Source organism: the organism of the source record quoted next, unplaced genomic scaffold, assembly GCF_019419815.1.
Source record: "Pyrus x bretschneideri cultivar Hongxiangsu unplaced genomic scaffold, Pyrus_bretschneideri_v1 Contig13, whole genome shotgun sequence".
Lineage (NCBI taxonomy): Eukaryota > Viridiplantae > Streptophyta > Magnoliopsida > Rosales > Rosaceae > Pyrus > Pyrus x bretschneideri.
In genome coordinates, this window is record NW_025999424.1 from 292,105 (window position 1) to 310,470 (window position 18,366).

The following is an 18,366-nucleotide window of genomic DNA, read 5'->3' on the forward strand; positions in this document are numbered from 1 at the left end:
AATGACTTTAGCAGCAGAGAGAGAGAGAGATAGAGAGAGGGAGAGGCTCGTCGGAAACAGTGATAAGGACACATGCCTGATCACTCATTGGACGGTCAAGATTCGCTTCATGTTCTCCATTAAGTCACGCAGGGCCGTCGGATGAGAGGTAACCAGGGTTAGTCAATAACAAAGCGGGGTTGGGTCTGGTTCGTTCTGTTGGTTCTCTCCTCATCAGAGTTAAAGGCTTTCACTTCAACACGGGTTGAGGTTCAAGCTTGAGCCTTTGGGGTTGAGGCTCTCTCTCTCTCTCTCTCGTTTTTTAGAATCATAAGATTTTCCGTTTTGTTAATAATTTCTATTTCGGGAACTCCTTGTAGATTCTGAGAGATCTACGGCAAATATTATTCGTCTGTTTTTTTTTCCAGGCCTGTAATCATCACTTTTTGATTTCCAGATGATCACTCATTAGAATCAAAACAAAAAATATTTTCCTTTATTTCCTTCACCCTTTGTTTTTTTTTTTCCTTCTCTCTATCAATGCAGATCCCAGCTCAGGTGAAAGGGATGATGTCAAATTAGATTTTCAATAAATAAAAAAAACCAGATCTTTGAATATATTTAGATCTGCTGATGTGGTCTCATTCATGTAGTTTTTTCTAAGATTCTCTTTCAAAGGTTTGGGGTTTTTGTGTCAAATTTTTTCACAGATTGAAATCGAGGACACAAATCTTGCACACGGAGAGTGAGAGAGATATGTGAGGTGAGGGTAGTTACTTGTTGGGTTTTTCAATTCATTTTTTGGGAAAGTTGATTTCTTTTGGTTGGATTTTCCTTTTGACATTTTTCCCGGGAAAGTGTGGGGTCGAATGGTAAGGACAGAAGGATGAATTACTTTCCGGACGAGGTAATCGAGCAGATATTCGAGTCAGTGACCTCGCAGAAGGACCGAAACGCGGTGTCGTTGGTGTGCAAATCGTGGTACAAAATCGAGAGGTTCAGTAGGGAGAGAGTGTTCATCGGGAATTGCTATGCAATCAGTCCGGAGAGAGTGATCGAGAGGTTTCCGGGGCTCAAGTCCCTGACTTTGAAGGGAAAGCCTCACTTCGCCGACTTCAATCTGGTTCCTTACGAGTGGGGCGGCTTTCTGCAACCGTGGATTGAAGCTCTCGCCGACGGCCGGGTTGGCCTGGAGGAGCTCCGCCTCAAGAGGATGATCGTCTCCGACGAAAGCCTCGAGCTTCTTTCCAGGTCCTTCCCCAATTTCAAGTCTTTGGTTCTTGTTAGCTGTGAAGGGTTTACCACCGACGGCCTTGCTGCTATTGCTGCCAATTGCAGGTGACAATATTTACTTCCTTTTGTCGATAACTTATAAGATTGCTAATTTCGTTTATTATTTGCTTAATCTGGATTTGTTTTGTTTTGTGTTGTGTTTTTGTTCTTGCTTTTTTGTTTTACATGCTCAAATGGAGTTTCTATTTACTAATTTTTTGACTAATTTGCTATTTAGACCCTCATTTGACCGACTTATTTGTTCGATTCTTATGTATGGATTGGCGTTTATTCAGCAACGTTGAATGCAAGTGTTGTTATCTTCAATATTTGTTTCATATTGTGACCTTGTTTTTGGTTTTTTTACCAATCTGGGCCATCCAATTTTGTTCTCTTTTGCATTTTGAGTGTGCTGCTTATGATATAGTTAAGTGCTCCCCATGATTCAAATTTATTACTTTCTACATCTTTGCATAATTCATACTGTAAATGGTTAATGGGACATCTCATGTTTCTTCTTTTCATCAGAACATGTATTATTTGCTTGGACATCTCGGGTTTCTTCTTTTGACTGTTTTGTTTTCAAATTTTAACCATGTTTCTATGTTGTGAATGTGAAAGCAGTTGTATGGAGCAGTGTGAAGTGTCTCTAGAGTCTACATCCCGATTATCTAAAGTTGTGTTTCATGAATACTTTGAGTTTTGCCTGTCATTTGTGTGCTCTTAACTTCCTCCAACGTTTCTTCTGCGTAGGCTTCTTAAGGAGCTGGATCTGCAGGAAAATGATATTGATGATCATAGAGGCCATTGGCTAAGCTGCTTTCCTGAGAGCAGTACTTCATTAGTTTCCCTGAATTTTGCTTGCCTCAAAGGTGAAATTAATCTACCGGCTCTGGAGAGACTAGTGGGGAGATCTCCTAACCTCAAAGTCTTGAGGTTAAACCGTGCAGTGCCTCCTGACACTCTTCAGAAAGTATTGGCGCGAGCGCCTCAACTAGTGGACTTGGGAACTGGGTCTTATGTTCTGGATCCTGATTCAGATACCTACAACAAACTCCAGGCGACTGTTGTAAAATGTAAATCAATTAAGAGCTTGTCAGGGTTTTTGGAGGTTGGTCCTCGATGTCTGCCCTCTATTTACCCAATATTGGAAAACCTGACATCCTTGAACCTCAGCTATGCTCCAGGGGTTCATGGCAGTGAGTTAATAGAACTAATTCGCCAATGTGTGAAGCTTCAGCGATTATGGGTATGCTCGTTTTGTTTTTGCTACAGAAAATGATTCTTACCACAGCTTCTTTACCGAAAAAGAAAAGAACTGATTGATAATCTTTTCTGTTTTTATGCAGATTCTGGATTGTATTGGAGACAAAGGACTAGGAGTTGTTGCCTCGACTTGTAAAGAACTGCAGGAATTGAGAGTTTTTCCTTCTGATCCATTTGCAGCTGGGCATGCTTTCGTAACAGAAGAAGGCCTTGTTGCCATATCTGCTGGTTGCCCAAAGCTTCATTCGTTGCTCTACTTCTGCCAGCAGATGACTAATGCTGCTCTCATAACCGTGGCCAAGAACTGCCCAAACTTTATACGTTTCAGGTTGTGCATCTTTGACCCCACTAAACCTGACGCTGTTACCATGCGGCCCCTGGATGAAGGTTTTGGGGCAATTGTCCAGGCATGCAAGAATATTAGGCGTTTATCGCTCTCTGGCCTTTTAACCGACCGGGTTTTCCTGTACATTGGAATGTATGCTGAGCAGCTTGAGATGCTGTCTATTGCATTTGCCGGGGACAGCGACAATGGTATGCTTTATGTGTTGAATGGATGCAAGAAGCTCCGGAAGCTTGAGATCAGGGACAGCCCCTTCGGAAACGAGGCACTTCTAAAGGACGTGGGAAAGTATGAAACAATGCGATCCCTTTGGATGTCGTCCTGCGAAGTTACCCTTGGAGGCTGCAAGGCACTAGCAAAGCAGATGCCAACACTGAATGTGGAGATCATAAATGAGAGTGATCAGGTGGAGATTGGCGTCGATGATGAGCAACGAGTGGAGAAGATGTACCTCTATCGCACCCTAGTGGGGAAGAGAAGGGATACACCGGAATTTGTGTGGACTCTGTAGGTGCATTTTCTAGGTTGTCAGTTTTTTCTCTTATTGTTTAACTAGTTTGTACTTTGGTTAGGCCAGTTGATTAGTTGATTTTAGTTGATGATGAGTTACTTATAAGGTGTTCAAATTCAGAGAGATTGACCATTGTAATCTATGCTGCTATAAATAGATTCGAACCAGTATATCCAATTGTCCTGTTATCAATATCCTCGTGGTACCGAAGCCGATTGAGTCGATATCCTTGTGGTGCCCGAAGGCGATTGAATCCGGTACTCGTTTTGGCGACCAGATGAGATATAATGAGCACGGCTAGCACCTGCCACCTGAGACTTGGGAGGAGCTAGACAATAGAAGAATTCAAACGTAAACAACTGTGTTCCTATCCTGTATCCAGTATCCAGTATCCAGGCAGGTGGATGATTCATGAACATCTAAAAAAACACACAAAGAGAATAAATAAACAGTCGAGCGATTCATAAAACCACACCTAAAATCTGTAGTCTTTACGGCTTGCAATTCACATGTCTTAGGGTAGAACAATGCACGAAACAAGAATATAATATAAATCATTCCAAAAGCCCCCTCGAGTCTTAACCGATGAATACACTTAGATGCTCAAATTTATGGAAGTGGCTTCAGAAACAAATATCCATTTTCAATATCATCAAAAGAAGCAGCACTCCTCCAGCAAACAGCAGCAGCATAGCGCAGCCAAACTGCGCAAGCAAAAAAAACAACCATTTAGTTCCCTCCCTTATCATTTGAAAGAAATAATTAGCAAAATAACAACTTGAAGATCCCACATGATAGTATAAGCATAATTTAGCAAACCAAATGCATGATCAAAATATATTCGAGATTAAGCAAAGGAATCCTGTTTGCGTTAACGGGAGCAAGTTTGACATGTATTTGGCTTGAAACTTCTCACACATTATTTTAGCTATTGTTCATATCAGCTCAGAATTTGGGATAAGCCTAAAAAGGTTACGAGGGAGTACCTAACGCCTAGGGAGTTACTAACGCCTTGACACAAGTTAAAAACTTTTGTTCAATCCTAGCACCTGGCTTCTTCTAGACGAGCAATGTCAGTGTTCATGATTTGACAGTCCAAGATTAAACCTTGGAAAAACTACAGAAGTGAACACTGCCATTATTCATTTGAAATGCGTATATCCTGTAGGAATGTCCGAGCATTATTACATGAGGACAAAAAGGCAAAGCAACATTCTGTATTCCTGTCTTCTGAGAAGAATATCAGCTGTGCACGAGGAGAAAAAACTTTCTTACAACCAATGCACTATCATAATCACATCACCTGTGGCTGTCTAGTAAACGTTTACCAGATGTTCAAAGAGTGAACCACCTGTCCATAAGCGCTTGCCACATGATGAATTGGTGACATGAGAAAATCTCTCGTGCATAAGATTTGGAGTAGGACAACAACTAGTGATATAGCTGTTGTAAAAAAAGCTAACTGGGAAAAAATATACCAACTTACCAAGCCAAGCCAAAAGACAGTATAACATGTAGGAAAGCTTGAGGATTCATGCTAGAGGCTAGATAGAGAATTTACTAACTAAAATACATGGACATTCTCCTATCAAAATTCAAAAGCATAAACCTTTATTTATGCACAGCACACAACCATTAATCCAATTCAAAAGTTGGGAGCTTGGCAGTAAATTAGATAAATTTTAATCAAGTTCCAATTGTGTGTGTAAGGAACAAGGGAAGAGAATCTGAAATGAGCGGGTAAAGAGTAGACGGCAGAGATGGAAGATTACATACCAGCCTCGTAAGAAAGACATACAACCATCTTGCTCTTGGTAATTGTTATGCTCGCAGTGATAGTGCTCGTATTGCTGCGGAGGAGGAGGAGGTGGCGGAGGGTACCCCTGATTGAAATAACCTTGGTACCCCTCGTACGGCGGATCACGCGGCGGCGGCGGAGGACCGTATCCGTGAGGATACCCAGGTGGTGGATAGCCTTCGTAAGGTGGAGGCGGCGGCGGTGGGTACCCTTCATACGGCGGCGGTGGCGGCGGAGCTGATGGGTACCCCGGCGGCGGAGACTGATATCCTTGATTACATAAAAACAAATAATAATATCGATCAGTAAAAAGTAATTGAGCAATTGAATTGAAAGGATTTGAAACTCTGAAAAGGAAGCGTGTTTGTTTTGGTAATACCTGGAGGAGGGTAGGGTTCTTGGGGAGCTTTCTGGTAACTCATCTTCTCCGCTGGCTCCCTATTCCTGCGGTCTGTGGTGGTCGGATTGCTTAGCCTGAACAAAAGATTTAGGTGAGAATTAATTAAGATAATCGAATATCCTTATATAGTAACCGTGGGTCCCAGACTGTTTCTAATCATGTTCGACACGTTTCTGTGGGCTGGTTGATGGGTGGGTCCTGTCATTCAACGAAACGATGCGAGGTTAACTTAAACCCATCGGCATTTGGCGGGTAGATGGATTAGTTAAACTTAAACCCATTCTCTTTCTCCTTGGGCTTTCTGTCGGGAGATAAAGCTTGTGATTTTCAAACCTCAAAAGCCCAATGTAGAAAAAGCCCACTATTCAATTGCCTTGCCGATAAGCTTTTTTGATACAGTATTTTATGAACTTGAAATTATGCTTTTACGACCAAGAAGAAACACCGCCAAATTCAATTATTGTTGTTAAAAAAAGATGTTTTAAACGACAATCTCAAACATGTCACTTATCCCTACTACTTTTATTTACCAACAATTTCAACTCGAGCAACGATGGATTGCAGCATCTGAAACGATATGGGTTTTCTTTATTGTTCCTTTTTGTTTTGGCATATGAGATATCTACCGACAACATGAAGCTGTGGATAGGGGTGGGTTTAGTACGGTTACCGTATCAAAATTTTCGTACTAATTAGCGTACTAAATTTTCGGTTTGACAAAATTTAGGATAAATTACATTTTACCCCCTCAGATTTGGGGTCGATTTCAATTCCTTACAACATCTTTAAAATATTTCAATTTCATACATTTGCTATCATTTTACTTTAATTTCATACATCCATTAGAAAATCCGTTAAGTTATGACGTGGAAAATATGGGATCCACATTTGTGCTGACGTGGCTGGCACATTTGTGCCATGCAACTAAACACTTAATAAAAAATTTAAAATATTAAATTAATTAATTAATAATAAAAATAAAAATAATAATAAGAAACCCCTTCACCTTCCCCATCCCTTTCTACCCACCCGAGCAGCCCACTCTCTCTCTCTCTCTCTCTCTTTCTCTCTCTCTCTATTCCCTAGCTCCAAAAATCCAATCTCCCCCGCAACCTCCCTACCCCACCCAAAACCCCAAAAAACCCAGATCGATGTTGATCCTCTCCGAACTCGTGTATGCGATAATCCCGACGGAAGAATTGCAGGGGTCCATGGTCTGAGCCAGAATCCAAGGTACTGGATGGAGATGCACTTGTCGTCCTGGGCACCGCAAGTAAAGATGAGGCCCTCCGGGGTGTGGTGGGTGGAGAAGGGAGGGTGGGTCCATTTGTCGGGCTCGGCGGGGATGGAGTCAAGGTGGGAGTTGAGGAAGAAGGAGGGGAGAGAGGGGTGGGACCCATGCCAGGTGAGGAGGAGGAAGGGCTTGAATTTGGACTGGGTGAAATGGAGGGTCTAGATTTGGAGGTTTAGGGTTTGGGCGATGGCGATGAGGAAGGCGACGAGGGCATCGTAGTTTGGGTTGGTGTTGATTCGGAGGTAGTTTTGGAAGCGGCCAATGGGGGTGTCGTTTTGGTGGTTAGAGTGGGCCTCGATTGTGGCGAGTAGGTGGAGGAGGAGAGGGTTGGACATGGTGGCGGCGAAGATCATGGGAGGTGGAGGGGTTTGGGCTCGGTGAAGGTGAGGGGGTTGGGGGAGGGAAGGGAAAAGATGGGTTTTTGGGTTTGTTTGGTTTTTTTTTTAATTTAAATTTAAATGGGGTAAATATTATTATATTTTAAACGCACAAAAAAAAAAAAATTTGCCATGTGGCACAAATTTGTCAACCATGTCATAATTGAGGATCCCATATTTGCCATGTCATCACTTAACGGATTTTCTAACGAATGTATGAAATTGAAATAAAATGATAGTTCATGTATGAAATTGAAATGTTTTAAAGATGTTGTAAGGAATTGAAATCGACCCCAAACTTGAGGGGGTAAAATGTAATTTACCCCAAAATTTATTACCATTACCATACCAAACTTTTGATATACTGAAGTTCGGTATTGCCAAATAGTTCGGTTGGTATGGTATAACAATGGTAATTGCCACTTTGTTTTGGGACAAAATCTGTTTTTGTTTTTTTAACACAATTCAAGGGTGAAACTTTTTTTTTTTACCTTTATCTCATACATTGTAGCCTAAATTCATCTATTATTCATCATTCATAATTCAAACACAATAATTCAAATGATGCATCAAGATTCATGAAAATTAAGCTTATAATCCAAATAGAAGTTATGAACCAAAACAAATAGAAGTTAAAAACCCAAATAGAAGTTAAAGTTTCAAACCAAATGAAAATTGAAACTAAACTTCAAAAAGTAAAATTCATTGATCAATTATTCAAGCTTGAGATGTGGAATGTTTTGGAGGAGTCATTGAACTTGTAGAAGATTGAGCTTATGTCAAGCCTACATTACAAACAAAGAAAACATATTAGTAGCAAGAAGAATTAAAGTTGTAAACAAATTTACTAAAAAAATTAAAGCATATCTTACTTGTTTCCACTTCTTCCATTTCCTTGTAAAATTGAAGCATATCTTCCGTTTGTTCCTTGTAGAAGTTTTACTTCAACCGTCATAAGCCAATCACTAGTACACATTAATGCCTCTGCCATTTTAGGAGTCAAGGATGCCCTAAAAGGGTTCACCTCCATATGCTAAATGCATTTTCACTAGCAACAATAGAAGCGAGGGTTGCAAAGATATCATTGGCTATTTGTGAAAGAATTGGAAACTCTTTGTGTTTGATTTCCACCAACTCAAGAGATCAAAGTCACCAACAACAATCGTAGTAGGGTTTTATTTTCAAATTATTGGAATATTATAAATATGTGTTTTATAATTATATATTATATAATTTATAAATTACATATTAAATTATACTTTTAGAACGATACGGTAATACAGTAGTATGATATCCATTACCTACACCGTACCATAAAATTTTGGTCTGGCACAATACCATACCATTATCTATTGGCACAAAAAAATTTGGCATAAAATCAGCATGGCACAGTTGGCCTGGCAATTTGACAGAAAAGTCCATCCCCAGCTGTGGAGTGTGGAGGGTTGCATTACATGGATGAAATATCTTATCTAGAAGTCATAACTGTTGAAGAAAATTATAACTTATTGGCCTTAATAACACGGTTAAGCAACTTCCTCCTCCTCCTGAGTCAACCTTTTCGCTTTCACGGGCCCCGCAGTGACCAACTCCTTTCTCTAAAACTTGATCTTGTATCTTACCCGAATAATTAATTAATTAATAATTCATAAAACAAATACACATGTTTCTAGAAAGTCTTCAATCACCTCCCGTATCTGACATTTCAATTTTCAACCTTTATTTTTATTTTTTATTGACTATCCCATCCACTAAAATTTTCCCGTGTATAAAAAAGGTCTCCCAACCATTCAAAAGCACTGCAATTTTCTGCAAACCACATCGATCGCATCCAAATTCCAATCCAAGAAACTCTCAGTCTCACACCACAAAATCATACATTTTACATTTGTTTTGCTATTTCCTTTCCATTGCTCCGAGCCAAAATGAACCACCCCAACAACCAAGCATCCCAACCTCCCCTCTACCCCTCCGCTTCTCCTCCCACACACCAAGACACAAACCCTTTTCTCCCAACACCTCCCGCTGAAGACATCAACCCTTTTCATCAAACACCTCCGCCAATGCCACCATCCTTGTCCGAAGAAATACCTCCTCACGATGCATCCTCACCGCAGAATGCTGAAACCCAAGAACCAAAACAAACTACTCATGATAAAGATATTCCAACCTCATCAAGCGGCTCATCTCCTCCGTCAATCCCACCAACTCCAAGTGAGGAAGAAAAATCAGCGCAGTGGGGAACTCACGTCATGGGGCACCCTGCCGTCCCAACTAGCCATCCGGACAACAAAAAAGCAGCTCTGTGGGGCGCTGCCGGAACCGAGCAAGCCCAGAATCCCTACCTCCAGTACAAACCCCTTGACAAGTCCAACAACACCAGTCCAAAGGAATCCATACTCCACGTCTTCAACTCCTGGAGCAACAAGGCCGAGTCCATGGCCAACAACATCTGGCACAACTGTATGCATAAATATTATGTTTCTCATCTCTTATATGTCTATATATGTTACTTTTAACACATGAACTTATTAAGTATCTAAGTGTTGTGTGAACTGCTTCTTGAGAAAGCGATTCTGCCCTTAAGTCTTTTCGCCAGAAGTGCTTTATGGAAATCACTTGACATGTGCTTATCCTGGCACGTCAAGTTTTGCTAACAAACGCAGTTGGAGACGTTTTTTTATTGTAGAAAACAATTCTAACTATTCCAGAAGCACATAAATTTTTAGTGCAGGACGTCTTGTCTGTGTTATGGTCGCATTAAATTGATACAAATTAACTAACATCTAAACTAATTTGATTGATCGATGATATCATGTCAGTGAAAACGGGGACATCGGTGTCTGGAGCTGCGTGGGCGAAGATGAACCTGACTGCCAAAGCAATAACAGGAGGAGGATTTGAGGCTCTGTACAAGCAGACATTTGCGACTTATCCCAATGAGAAGCTGCATAAGTCATTTGCCAGTTATCTCTCCACATCCACAGGACCAGTTGCCGGAACTCTTTACCTCTCTAATATCCATACAGCTTTCTGCAGCGACCGCCCTTTGTCCTTCACCGCCCCCTCCGGCCAGGTCACCTGGAGCTACTACAAAATAATGGTACCATTGGGAAATATTGCAACTATCAATCCAGTAGTGATGAGGGAAAATCCAAGGGAAAAGTACATCCAGATTGTGACGATCGATGGCCATGATTTCTGGTTTATGGGTTTTGTTAATTACGAAAAGGCGTCGAGGCATTTGACCCAAAGTATTTTAACCTTTGTGGCATCTGGAGTTGCCGTCAAACCAGCCGTTGCTGCTGACAATGACATTGCATACCAGAAGCCTGACAAGGCTGACTATTAGGAGAGCTACTAGTCTCTTGTTAATATTTTATTGCTTCTCTGCTCTGCTCGTGAAATTATATTGTCTTGCTTTTCTTTTACAATTTTCAATTCTCTCACCCGATCGACCGAGATTATTTCGTTCCATTTCCAGATTTCTGGATAGTTACATATTCCCTTTCACTGAATGTAATTTCTTGATTGTTATAATGCGATAAACCTCCGTGCTTGCTAATCCCACATCAATCACAACCCTTATTTTCGTATCATCGTAGCCGCACAATAAGCTAATTAAAATGACATATTCTCAGCTAGTATTTTTTTTGTAACTTTTCCATTTTTAACTTATAAAATCTGTAAAAATACTTCTGGAACTGTGTTTATAAATTGTTTGTTGAGACGGCTTCTAAAAGGCTTATTTGTTAATTAATGGTGTGCAAAAGATCTTAGACAAAACTCAATTCCGAATTTTCGCCAAAATTGTGATATGTAACTCATATTTTATGTTGCAAATATTTAGAAGTCGTCATATAAAATCAGTTTTTGATGTCATTTGTTCCACACTAAGTTTCTAAAAATTCAAGAACTCTTAAACCATGGAAGTGTTTAAGATTACTCTGTAGAGAACTCTTTTATTTTCTGTTCAATCTACTGTAACTTACTGCCAGATATTCAAGTGGTGTATGTGTTTTTTTTTTAAATCACATAATAAATGCCTCCTTATTAATTACGAGGATTAGAAATTAGGAAATATGTAACAGATTTGCATGCAACAACCTCACAATATAACTGACTTGAGGGAAATCTGACTTAGCTAGACATAGCCCTAATTAAACAAGTTGGAATTGACCTCATGAAGTAAATAGGGTTTGTTGCCAATCCATTGTAATATTGATAAGGTTGACAAAAAAGGTGAACAAATATATAGAAAGTTAAAAAGGGAAACAATAATCTTAGTTAATTAGCACAAAAAACAGGCTTCGAATATTTAACATTTGCAGCAGTAATAACAGCACAGTTTTAACAAACCCTGACAATATTCTCCAAGAACTGCGAAGAAGAATACTGTGCATGCGTATATCGCTTCTGGTGTTGCGTCCTCCTTTTTCCATAGTCAAAACAGTATCGGCAAAGCTAAAAGAAAGATTAATTGTAACAATTTTTCTTGGTGCTGTTATTAAAACAGAAATAGCATTAAAACACACAACAAATTAATAAAAAAAGAATGGAATGGAAATGGTGAGAAAATTTCTTTTGCATGTCATTAATTGCAGGGTTGACTGAAAAAGAAATACACCAAGGCCTTGGCCATGTAAAAAAAAAAAAAAAAAAAAAAAACTTGGTCGCATTAAACTGAATTAATTTCAACTCCAACTGAAAAAACTGTCGCATTAATTAATCGAAATTGCATGAATCGAATAACATATATATGTGCGTATGTGTATAAAACCAGAAATTGAGTCATGAGATTGATCATTTAAAATCTTACATCCCAGTCAAATTAACCAGAAAACGAAAAGAGAAACACAAATCTAAGATAAGTACGGCTTAATTGCACTGTAGTCTATTACAACTTGACCTAAATAAACCTTAAGTAATATTAAGCAAAGAAACCCATGAGGTGGCCACACAGAGGGCAGTGTGTGACGACGTGGGGTACCAGGAGATAAATGACTTGGCGAGTGCAGCAGGTGGAACATAGCATAATAGGCGTGTCTTGATCATGCACACTAATGTTCCTGCAAAACAGATTAAGAGGCCATTGCACGCCGGCAGTCACAGCGGCCGGCGGGTATAAGTCGTAGCGGTCGGTCAGTTGAAACCACATGTCGCTGACGTTGTACAAACCTCCTCCGAGGTTCACCCTTGGCCTTAAATCCAGAATAACAGCTCCCGTCAGCCTGTTTTTGTACATTAGAATTTGCGTCTGCAAACACACATGCACACACATGTTCATTTCTTACTCTTGAATTGAATAAATCAAAAGAGAATCAAGAGACAACAAGAGAAAAAGGGTGTTTGGACAATCATTTCCCATAAAAAAAAAAAAAAAAAAAATCTGAGTGAGTGAGTGTGTATGTATCAATGTATGTGTGCTTGCAGAACCAGATAAAGAGAGGACAATTTTACCTCAACGTCAAAGCAGCGTTCCCACGGATAAGGAACAGATTGTTCAGGACTGCCTTGAAGAAATGCCCACAAAGAAGGATCCATGAAAAGAGTATGAAATTTGCTAAATGAGATTTAGAAAATGAACACAGAACCTAGGAAGCTCAAGAAACACAAAGAGTGAGAGGAGTAATTGAGTGAGTTGCTGGTATTTATAGACTAAAAACTTGCAACAATGGGTCTGGCTCCTTAATTAATTTGGTTTTATCTGGGGTTTGCACACTCAGTGGAAATTCATCGGGCTGATTTGTGGTGATAAGTTTTATTAGGTAAACAATAAAGAAATAAAATGATTTTGGCAATCTTTTTTCTCCCCTTTATTCATTTTTTTTAGCGGTCGAATTGAATAAATAAAAAGAAGAATTATGGGAAAGAAACAAAGGATTAATTAAAACTTAGTTCTTAAGTTTATAATTAATTTATAAGGTATGCGGGTTAACCTAAGCACGATATGTTTATAATAAACGACAAGCAAATTCAGAGTCACGTCATTTGACACGATTAATTAAATGTGATGAAAAATGACAAATTTTCCCTACAAATCCAAGTAATAGTGATTATAGAGTTGAATGTAATAGACATAAATTGATTAGGTGATACAAATATGTGATTTCCCTAATATTACTCATTACATTATTATAAATGAATATTGGTCATTAGACACAAGGTTAGCCTAGGGGCCTACGTTTTTTTTTCTTAAAGAAAAGAAAAAGGATGTTACATAGTATTACAGTATAGTGATATTCCTCCTCAATTATACGTAAAAGATTTTAGGTTCGATTCTCATCAAATGTGAATTTGAACCACATTATTGCTAGCCCATTGTGAGGCTAAGCCTATATCCTCTTCCTTAGTGTAGATACTATCATTTGTTAAAAAAAAAAAAAAAAAAAAAAAAGAGAAAAAGAAAAAGGATAACATGCCTACTAGAGAAATACAAAAAACAGGCAGGTCTTAGGTCTGAGGATTCAAGCTGGTGAGTTTTATTGACTATGGCTGGTTAGAGGCTAAAATGCATCTATGAGTTTTCCTAGACCCCGAAAGGGGTAAATAACCGTGGCTTGCCACCAGTCTCATTTAAAAAAATAAAAAATAAAAGAAAAAAATGTATTAGAGAAATATTTTAATTTCTAATAAGTCTATCTGTTACGTCACAATCGTCGCGTGACTTATCATTAATTATAAGAAATCGAACAATCGTCACGTGACTTATCATTAATTAAGAGAAACCGAACGTCTTTAATAGTATGAATGTCCTTACAAATGAAAATAAATATTGCATCTTGATTGTTTTTAAACTTAAATAGGGTCGGATTTTCAATTAGTATCTTTCTTTTTAGCTAGAGATTTGAGGATTGCGGTTTAATCATGTTTAGCCGGAATTGAATTGTGTTACTGACTTTTTGACTCAGTTAGAGCATGATCAAGATTTGGACTTCACAACCCTCGTGAACCATCTTAACCTTCTTCTGAAAAATCGGAGTTGAGAACTTGGTCTTTGTTTTGGTTTAGTTTAGGAAGTCAGTGGGAGTAAGTGAAAACAACAGAAAAAAGAAAGGAACTTTAACGAAAAGCTCCCGGTATTGTTCACTTTAACGAAAAACCACATTTTTACACTAAAAAGTCAATCATGGTACTATTTACTTTACCTTTTATTTTGTCCTTATCGTTAAAACTTAAAGTTTTCAAATCCTTTTAATTAGTTTTCTTGAAAAAGAAAGATCGAGAAAATAATAGTCTGTGTCATGCATGATTTGGGCTAACACTGTTACTCATAAGATGTACAAGTTTGGTTTAGTAGGTTTTTAATTGGGATTTGGTTCCTATCAGTTATACTGATCCAGTTAAGCAGCATATAAACTCTCTTTTCTTTGGACAAAACGACTTTCCCTTGTTGAGGAGGCCTCCATACTCCTTTATGTAATGAGCGATCTTCATTGAAGCAGAGAACCCATTGCGATGCTTATTAGGGTTTGGTTTATGATTCGTCTTCTCTTGCTCGGCAGCTTCTCTCTTCGCGGCATTTTGAGGCCTCACGGTGGACTTCATCTCTTTGCCCTGTGTAAAATCTAATCAAACGACTGAGAAATAGAATTGGCCAGAATAATTGTATTAATATTAGTCTTCTACCTTTACAGAGTTTCCTATATATAAAAAAAAACAGCTAATCCTGCAGTACTGCTATACAATAAAGGAAAAATATACAGATCAATTACTGATTTGTTGGATTAAATGTTAGATTAGAGAGCCAAGAGGTTCAAACCCACGCCGTCGTACAAAAACACTCCTCTTCACCACTATAATAGTAGACCACTTGCCGCTGATTAACTCACTTAAACATTTAATCTTTCCATGTCACGTGAAAAATCTGAGTAAGTACACTGAACTAATTCTCGATAATATTTTTAACAAACGACAGTGATAGTGGATTAAATTGTTAGTTGGTAAGGGAGAGGGGGATCGGTGGGATCGATAATGACCTTTCCTCTTTTCTTCGGTTAATCGAGAAGGCCCAAAAACTTAAAAAACTTAGTCCAATGGGCCTATTCAAACAACACTTGGGCCCAAACAGTTACAATCATTGATGCACAGCCTATGGTACCAAGTCTCATTGCTAATATTCAAGTTTAACAGCATCAAAACTCAAATGCAAAATAAAACATTCAATCCAAAATTGACTAGCAATTACTGATTCCGAAGCACAACCAAAGACCTCCTTCGGGTTAAACCCGCTGTATGTATCAGTTTGTTCATCTTACACTAACTTGTTAAACTATTCATTTTTGGAAGCTTTGGAAACTAACATGTGCCACTAACTAGAAAATACCAACTCACAACACCATAGGTGCATGCATTAGCATCAAGCAAGGATCCGTGATTTAACGCTTCTTCTTGCTCCCTTTTGCAGCACCGGATTTGGATGGACTGGCAACCAGGTACACAAATAGAACCACAATGGAGACAACAGAGATCAGAGACCCGTACTTTGCCAGAAACCTCTGCATATAAGAAAAAGTCGAGATGTTAGGGATGAAGCAAAGGAATGTTCTGTTCAGAAAATATAGTAAAGTTCGTGATGACTTTGACAAATTCAGAGAACAAAAGATTCAACAGCATATAAAAGAGTATTTCATACCTTAACCTGAAAAGTTAGGCCCCCAGCAGAGATAATTTCATGAAACCACAAAACACCACCTCAGTTAACACCGTAAAAGTTGTCTGAAATCAGATTGCATAATATAACCCTTATTTAATGGAGAAACTTACCCATTCAAACTTCTTCTCAGGAGGCCTGTCTGCCAGAACATCCAAAGGAAATATTGGAGTTGAATAAGACTCCTATAAGAAACAGAATAAAGTCAGAAGGTATACATTTATACAGCCACAATGAGTAGCAAAGGAACCGGTTGCAGACATCTCACCTGTAAAGCAGCCTTTGTGGGAATGCGGAATGTAATAAGAGCTGGTGCACCGTTGAAAAGTAATTTTTCTTTGGCCTCCAATTCAAAGGAGTGGGATACAATGGCACCTCTGCAAATCCCATTTAGGTAACCATTAACTAAGAAACAAAAGGGGAGTAAGCCATGCAAAGAAGAATATGTTATGAGGAAAAGCTGGAACTTACGCATCAAGCCTTTCCCATGACTTGGAAGTGTTACCGCTGACAACCTCAAAGATATCTTGAGGCCAGCTATCATCACTCAAGCTTACATCATAAGCCGTTCTGCAAAGGAAACATTACAAACTTTTATTACTAATAGATAAGAAGACGTCTGAGAATAAAAATAAAAATAATATACAAATAAATCTCAGTTAACTTAACACACAATCAACAGAGTGGTGGATAATCGAACAAATGAAATAGTGGATTCCCATACAAAAACAAAAGCCTGACGAAATGGTTGTGCCTTTATCCTGATGCAGAATTAAACCACTAAAGCTAATGCAAGTGGGCAGGAAAAGAGATTCAGAAATCCTCGTATATTTGACCTCAAAGAGCATTGTTAAGTTATATGTAAGAGACATGAAAAATGCATAAAAACGAATTCCACTAAAAAAAAATTGTTGAGAAATTAGTAGTGCTAAAATGAGTTACAGGGTGCTAGTAAATCTTGTCAACCGCTAACATGTCAATTAGATGTCCATTTGGGCATGACGTTAGCCTTATAAAAGAATTAAATTTAAGGAATTTTATATCACCAAGCTATTTTACGTTGAAGGGAAAACTACAAAAGGAAGATTAAAAACTGAAATGCTTTCACAACTTGTAACACTAGTACATACTTCAACTCAAACATATCTTCGATCGATCCCTCAAAAACGACCAATTCCTTCAGCAATTTTCTCTTGCCTCACCTTCCCCAAACTTTTTCACCATGCTTTAATTAGTTTCGGTAACACAGTCTTTCTCTATACAACAAGTACAACATATAAACACGACTAATACTGCGACATTGAGATTCAAACATTAATTGCAGCTTAATCTTTGGAATGCTTATGTTATCAAATCATTCCATACAGAATAAAAAACATTAATGTCTACAGCGGCATGCAGACCATCAGTTGGGGATCAGTTGACGAAACAATTCTGGTTTTGAATTTCTATCCAATACAGAATCAAGTAAAATTCCAAGATTGAAAACCTAATTCGTCTAATTTGCTCGAAATTTCACAGCAACCAAACAGAAACAGGATTCAACAAAAACAAATCCAATAAACAAAAACCAATTTACAATTTAACCGCAATACTCAGAGATAGATAACCCATTTCAACAAACACATGATGCACGCAAGAGATCGAGCGAATCTAACAGCAAGCTAAAATTACTGAACGCTAAGCTGGATCTGTAAATAAAGCAGCAGATAAGACGAAAACTGAGATCGGAAATGGAGGAACAAGAAGAACCGTACGAAGATCCTTGGTTGTAGATGTCGATGGAGACAAGGACGCGCTCGACGCCGGACTTGAGCCGGTTGAGGGAGGCCTTCTTGTGGGCGATGATGAAGGGCAACTCTGAGCTCGCAAGCGCCGACGTGAATAGCAAGAGAGCTACCACCGTCGAGAGGAGAGCGCTGCCGATCGGAATCGCCATTTGGATTTCGGATGGAGGTGGTGAGTCGTGACGGAGTCGCTGAGGTGAGGGGAGGTGAGGTTTGGTTTGGACCCGTTTGCTTGGGATCCTCAACTCGGAAAAATGTTAAATTCACACTTACAGACCAAAGGAAAACCCCTAGGGTCTGTTTCGTAATTAAACTTAATTGGACTCTTTATACGGGTAGAGGGTGGAGGGTCGGAGAAATTTTTAATTATGACAAGAATACAAGTAGTACATCATGTGTTTTAATAGAAGTGAAGAAATTTTTTTTGTAAGTTAGTAACTTTTTAGCATTATATCCCATAATTTTTATAATAATATGTGATGTACCATCTTGTATGTCAATTATACTGAAAAATCTCTCAGAGGATAAAGGGTAGAGACCCTAGCCTAACGTACCGGGTCCATGTTGATGCTGCTGGTGACTGGTGAGTTTATTTTAATTTTGACCTAATTTATTTTTCTTTCTTTCTTTTCAAAGAAATACATAAAATAACATTGAAACTTTAAATAAAATGGACAATTTGAATT

The 18,366-nt window shown here is 38.7% G+C and overlaps 4 protein-coding genes across 4 annotated transcripts; 2 read left to right on the forward strand and 2 right to left on the reverse strand.

The window, feature by feature from the left end:
• Nucleotides 1-352: 352 nt before the first annotated feature.
• Nucleotides 353-3,541, forward strand: LOC103936090 (protein AUXIN SIGNALING F-BOX 2). Its single transcript, XM_009345921.3, has 3 exons — nucleotides 353-1,317; nucleotides 2,005-2,500; nucleotides 2,601-3,541. The coding sequence occupies exons 1-3, from the start codon at nucleotides 866-868 to the stop codon at nucleotides 3,369-3,371; spliced, it is 1,719 nt and encodes a 572-aa protein (XP_009344196.2). The 5' UTR covers nucleotides 353-865; the 3' UTR covers nucleotides 3,372-3,541.
• A 271-nt stretch (nucleotides 3,542-3,812) lies between these two features.
• On the reverse strand, nucleotides 3,813-5,684 carry LOC103966575 (cysteine-rich and transmembrane domain-containing protein WIH2). The gene is made up of 3 exons (XM_009379748.3): nucleotides 5,549-5,684; nucleotides 5,148-5,439; nucleotides 3,813-4,075 (listed from the first exon to the last, which is right to left on the reverse strand). Exons 1-3 carry the CDS (start codon nucleotides 5,589-5,591, stop codon nucleotides 4,024-4,026), a joined length of 387 nt encoding a protein of 128 aa, XP_009378023.1. The 5' UTR covers nucleotides 5,592-5,684; the 3' UTR covers nucleotides 3,813-4,023.
• A 3,409-nt stretch (nucleotides 5,685-9,093) lies between these two features.
• On the forward strand, nucleotides 9,094-10,805 carry LOC103936091 (GEM-like protein 5). The gene is made up of 2 exons (XM_009345922.3): nucleotides 9,094-9,703; nucleotides 10,063-10,805. Exons 1-2 carry the CDS (start codon nucleotides 9,166-9,168, stop codon nucleotides 10,590-10,592), a joined length of 1,068 nt encoding a protein of 355 aa, XP_009344197.2. The 5' UTR covers nucleotides 9,094-9,165; the 3' UTR covers nucleotides 10,593-10,805.
• Nucleotides 10,806-15,335: 4,530 nt separating this feature from the next.
• LOC103936092 (translocon-associated protein subunit beta) lies at nucleotides 15,336-17,874 on the reverse strand. Its single transcript, XM_009345923.3, has 6 exons — nucleotides 17,651-17,874; nucleotides 16,365-16,463; nucleotides 16,162-16,270; nucleotides 16,007-16,078; nucleotides 15,876-15,881; nucleotides 15,336-15,738 (listed from the first exon to the last, which is right to left on the reverse strand). Exons 1-6 carry the CDS (start codon nucleotides 17,830-17,832, stop codon nucleotides 15,619-15,621), a joined length of 588 nt encoding a protein of 195 aa, XP_009344198.2. The 5' UTR covers nucleotides 17,833-17,874; the 3' UTR covers nucleotides 15,336-15,618.
• Between the last annotated feature and the right edge of the window lie 492 nt (nucleotides 17,875-18,366).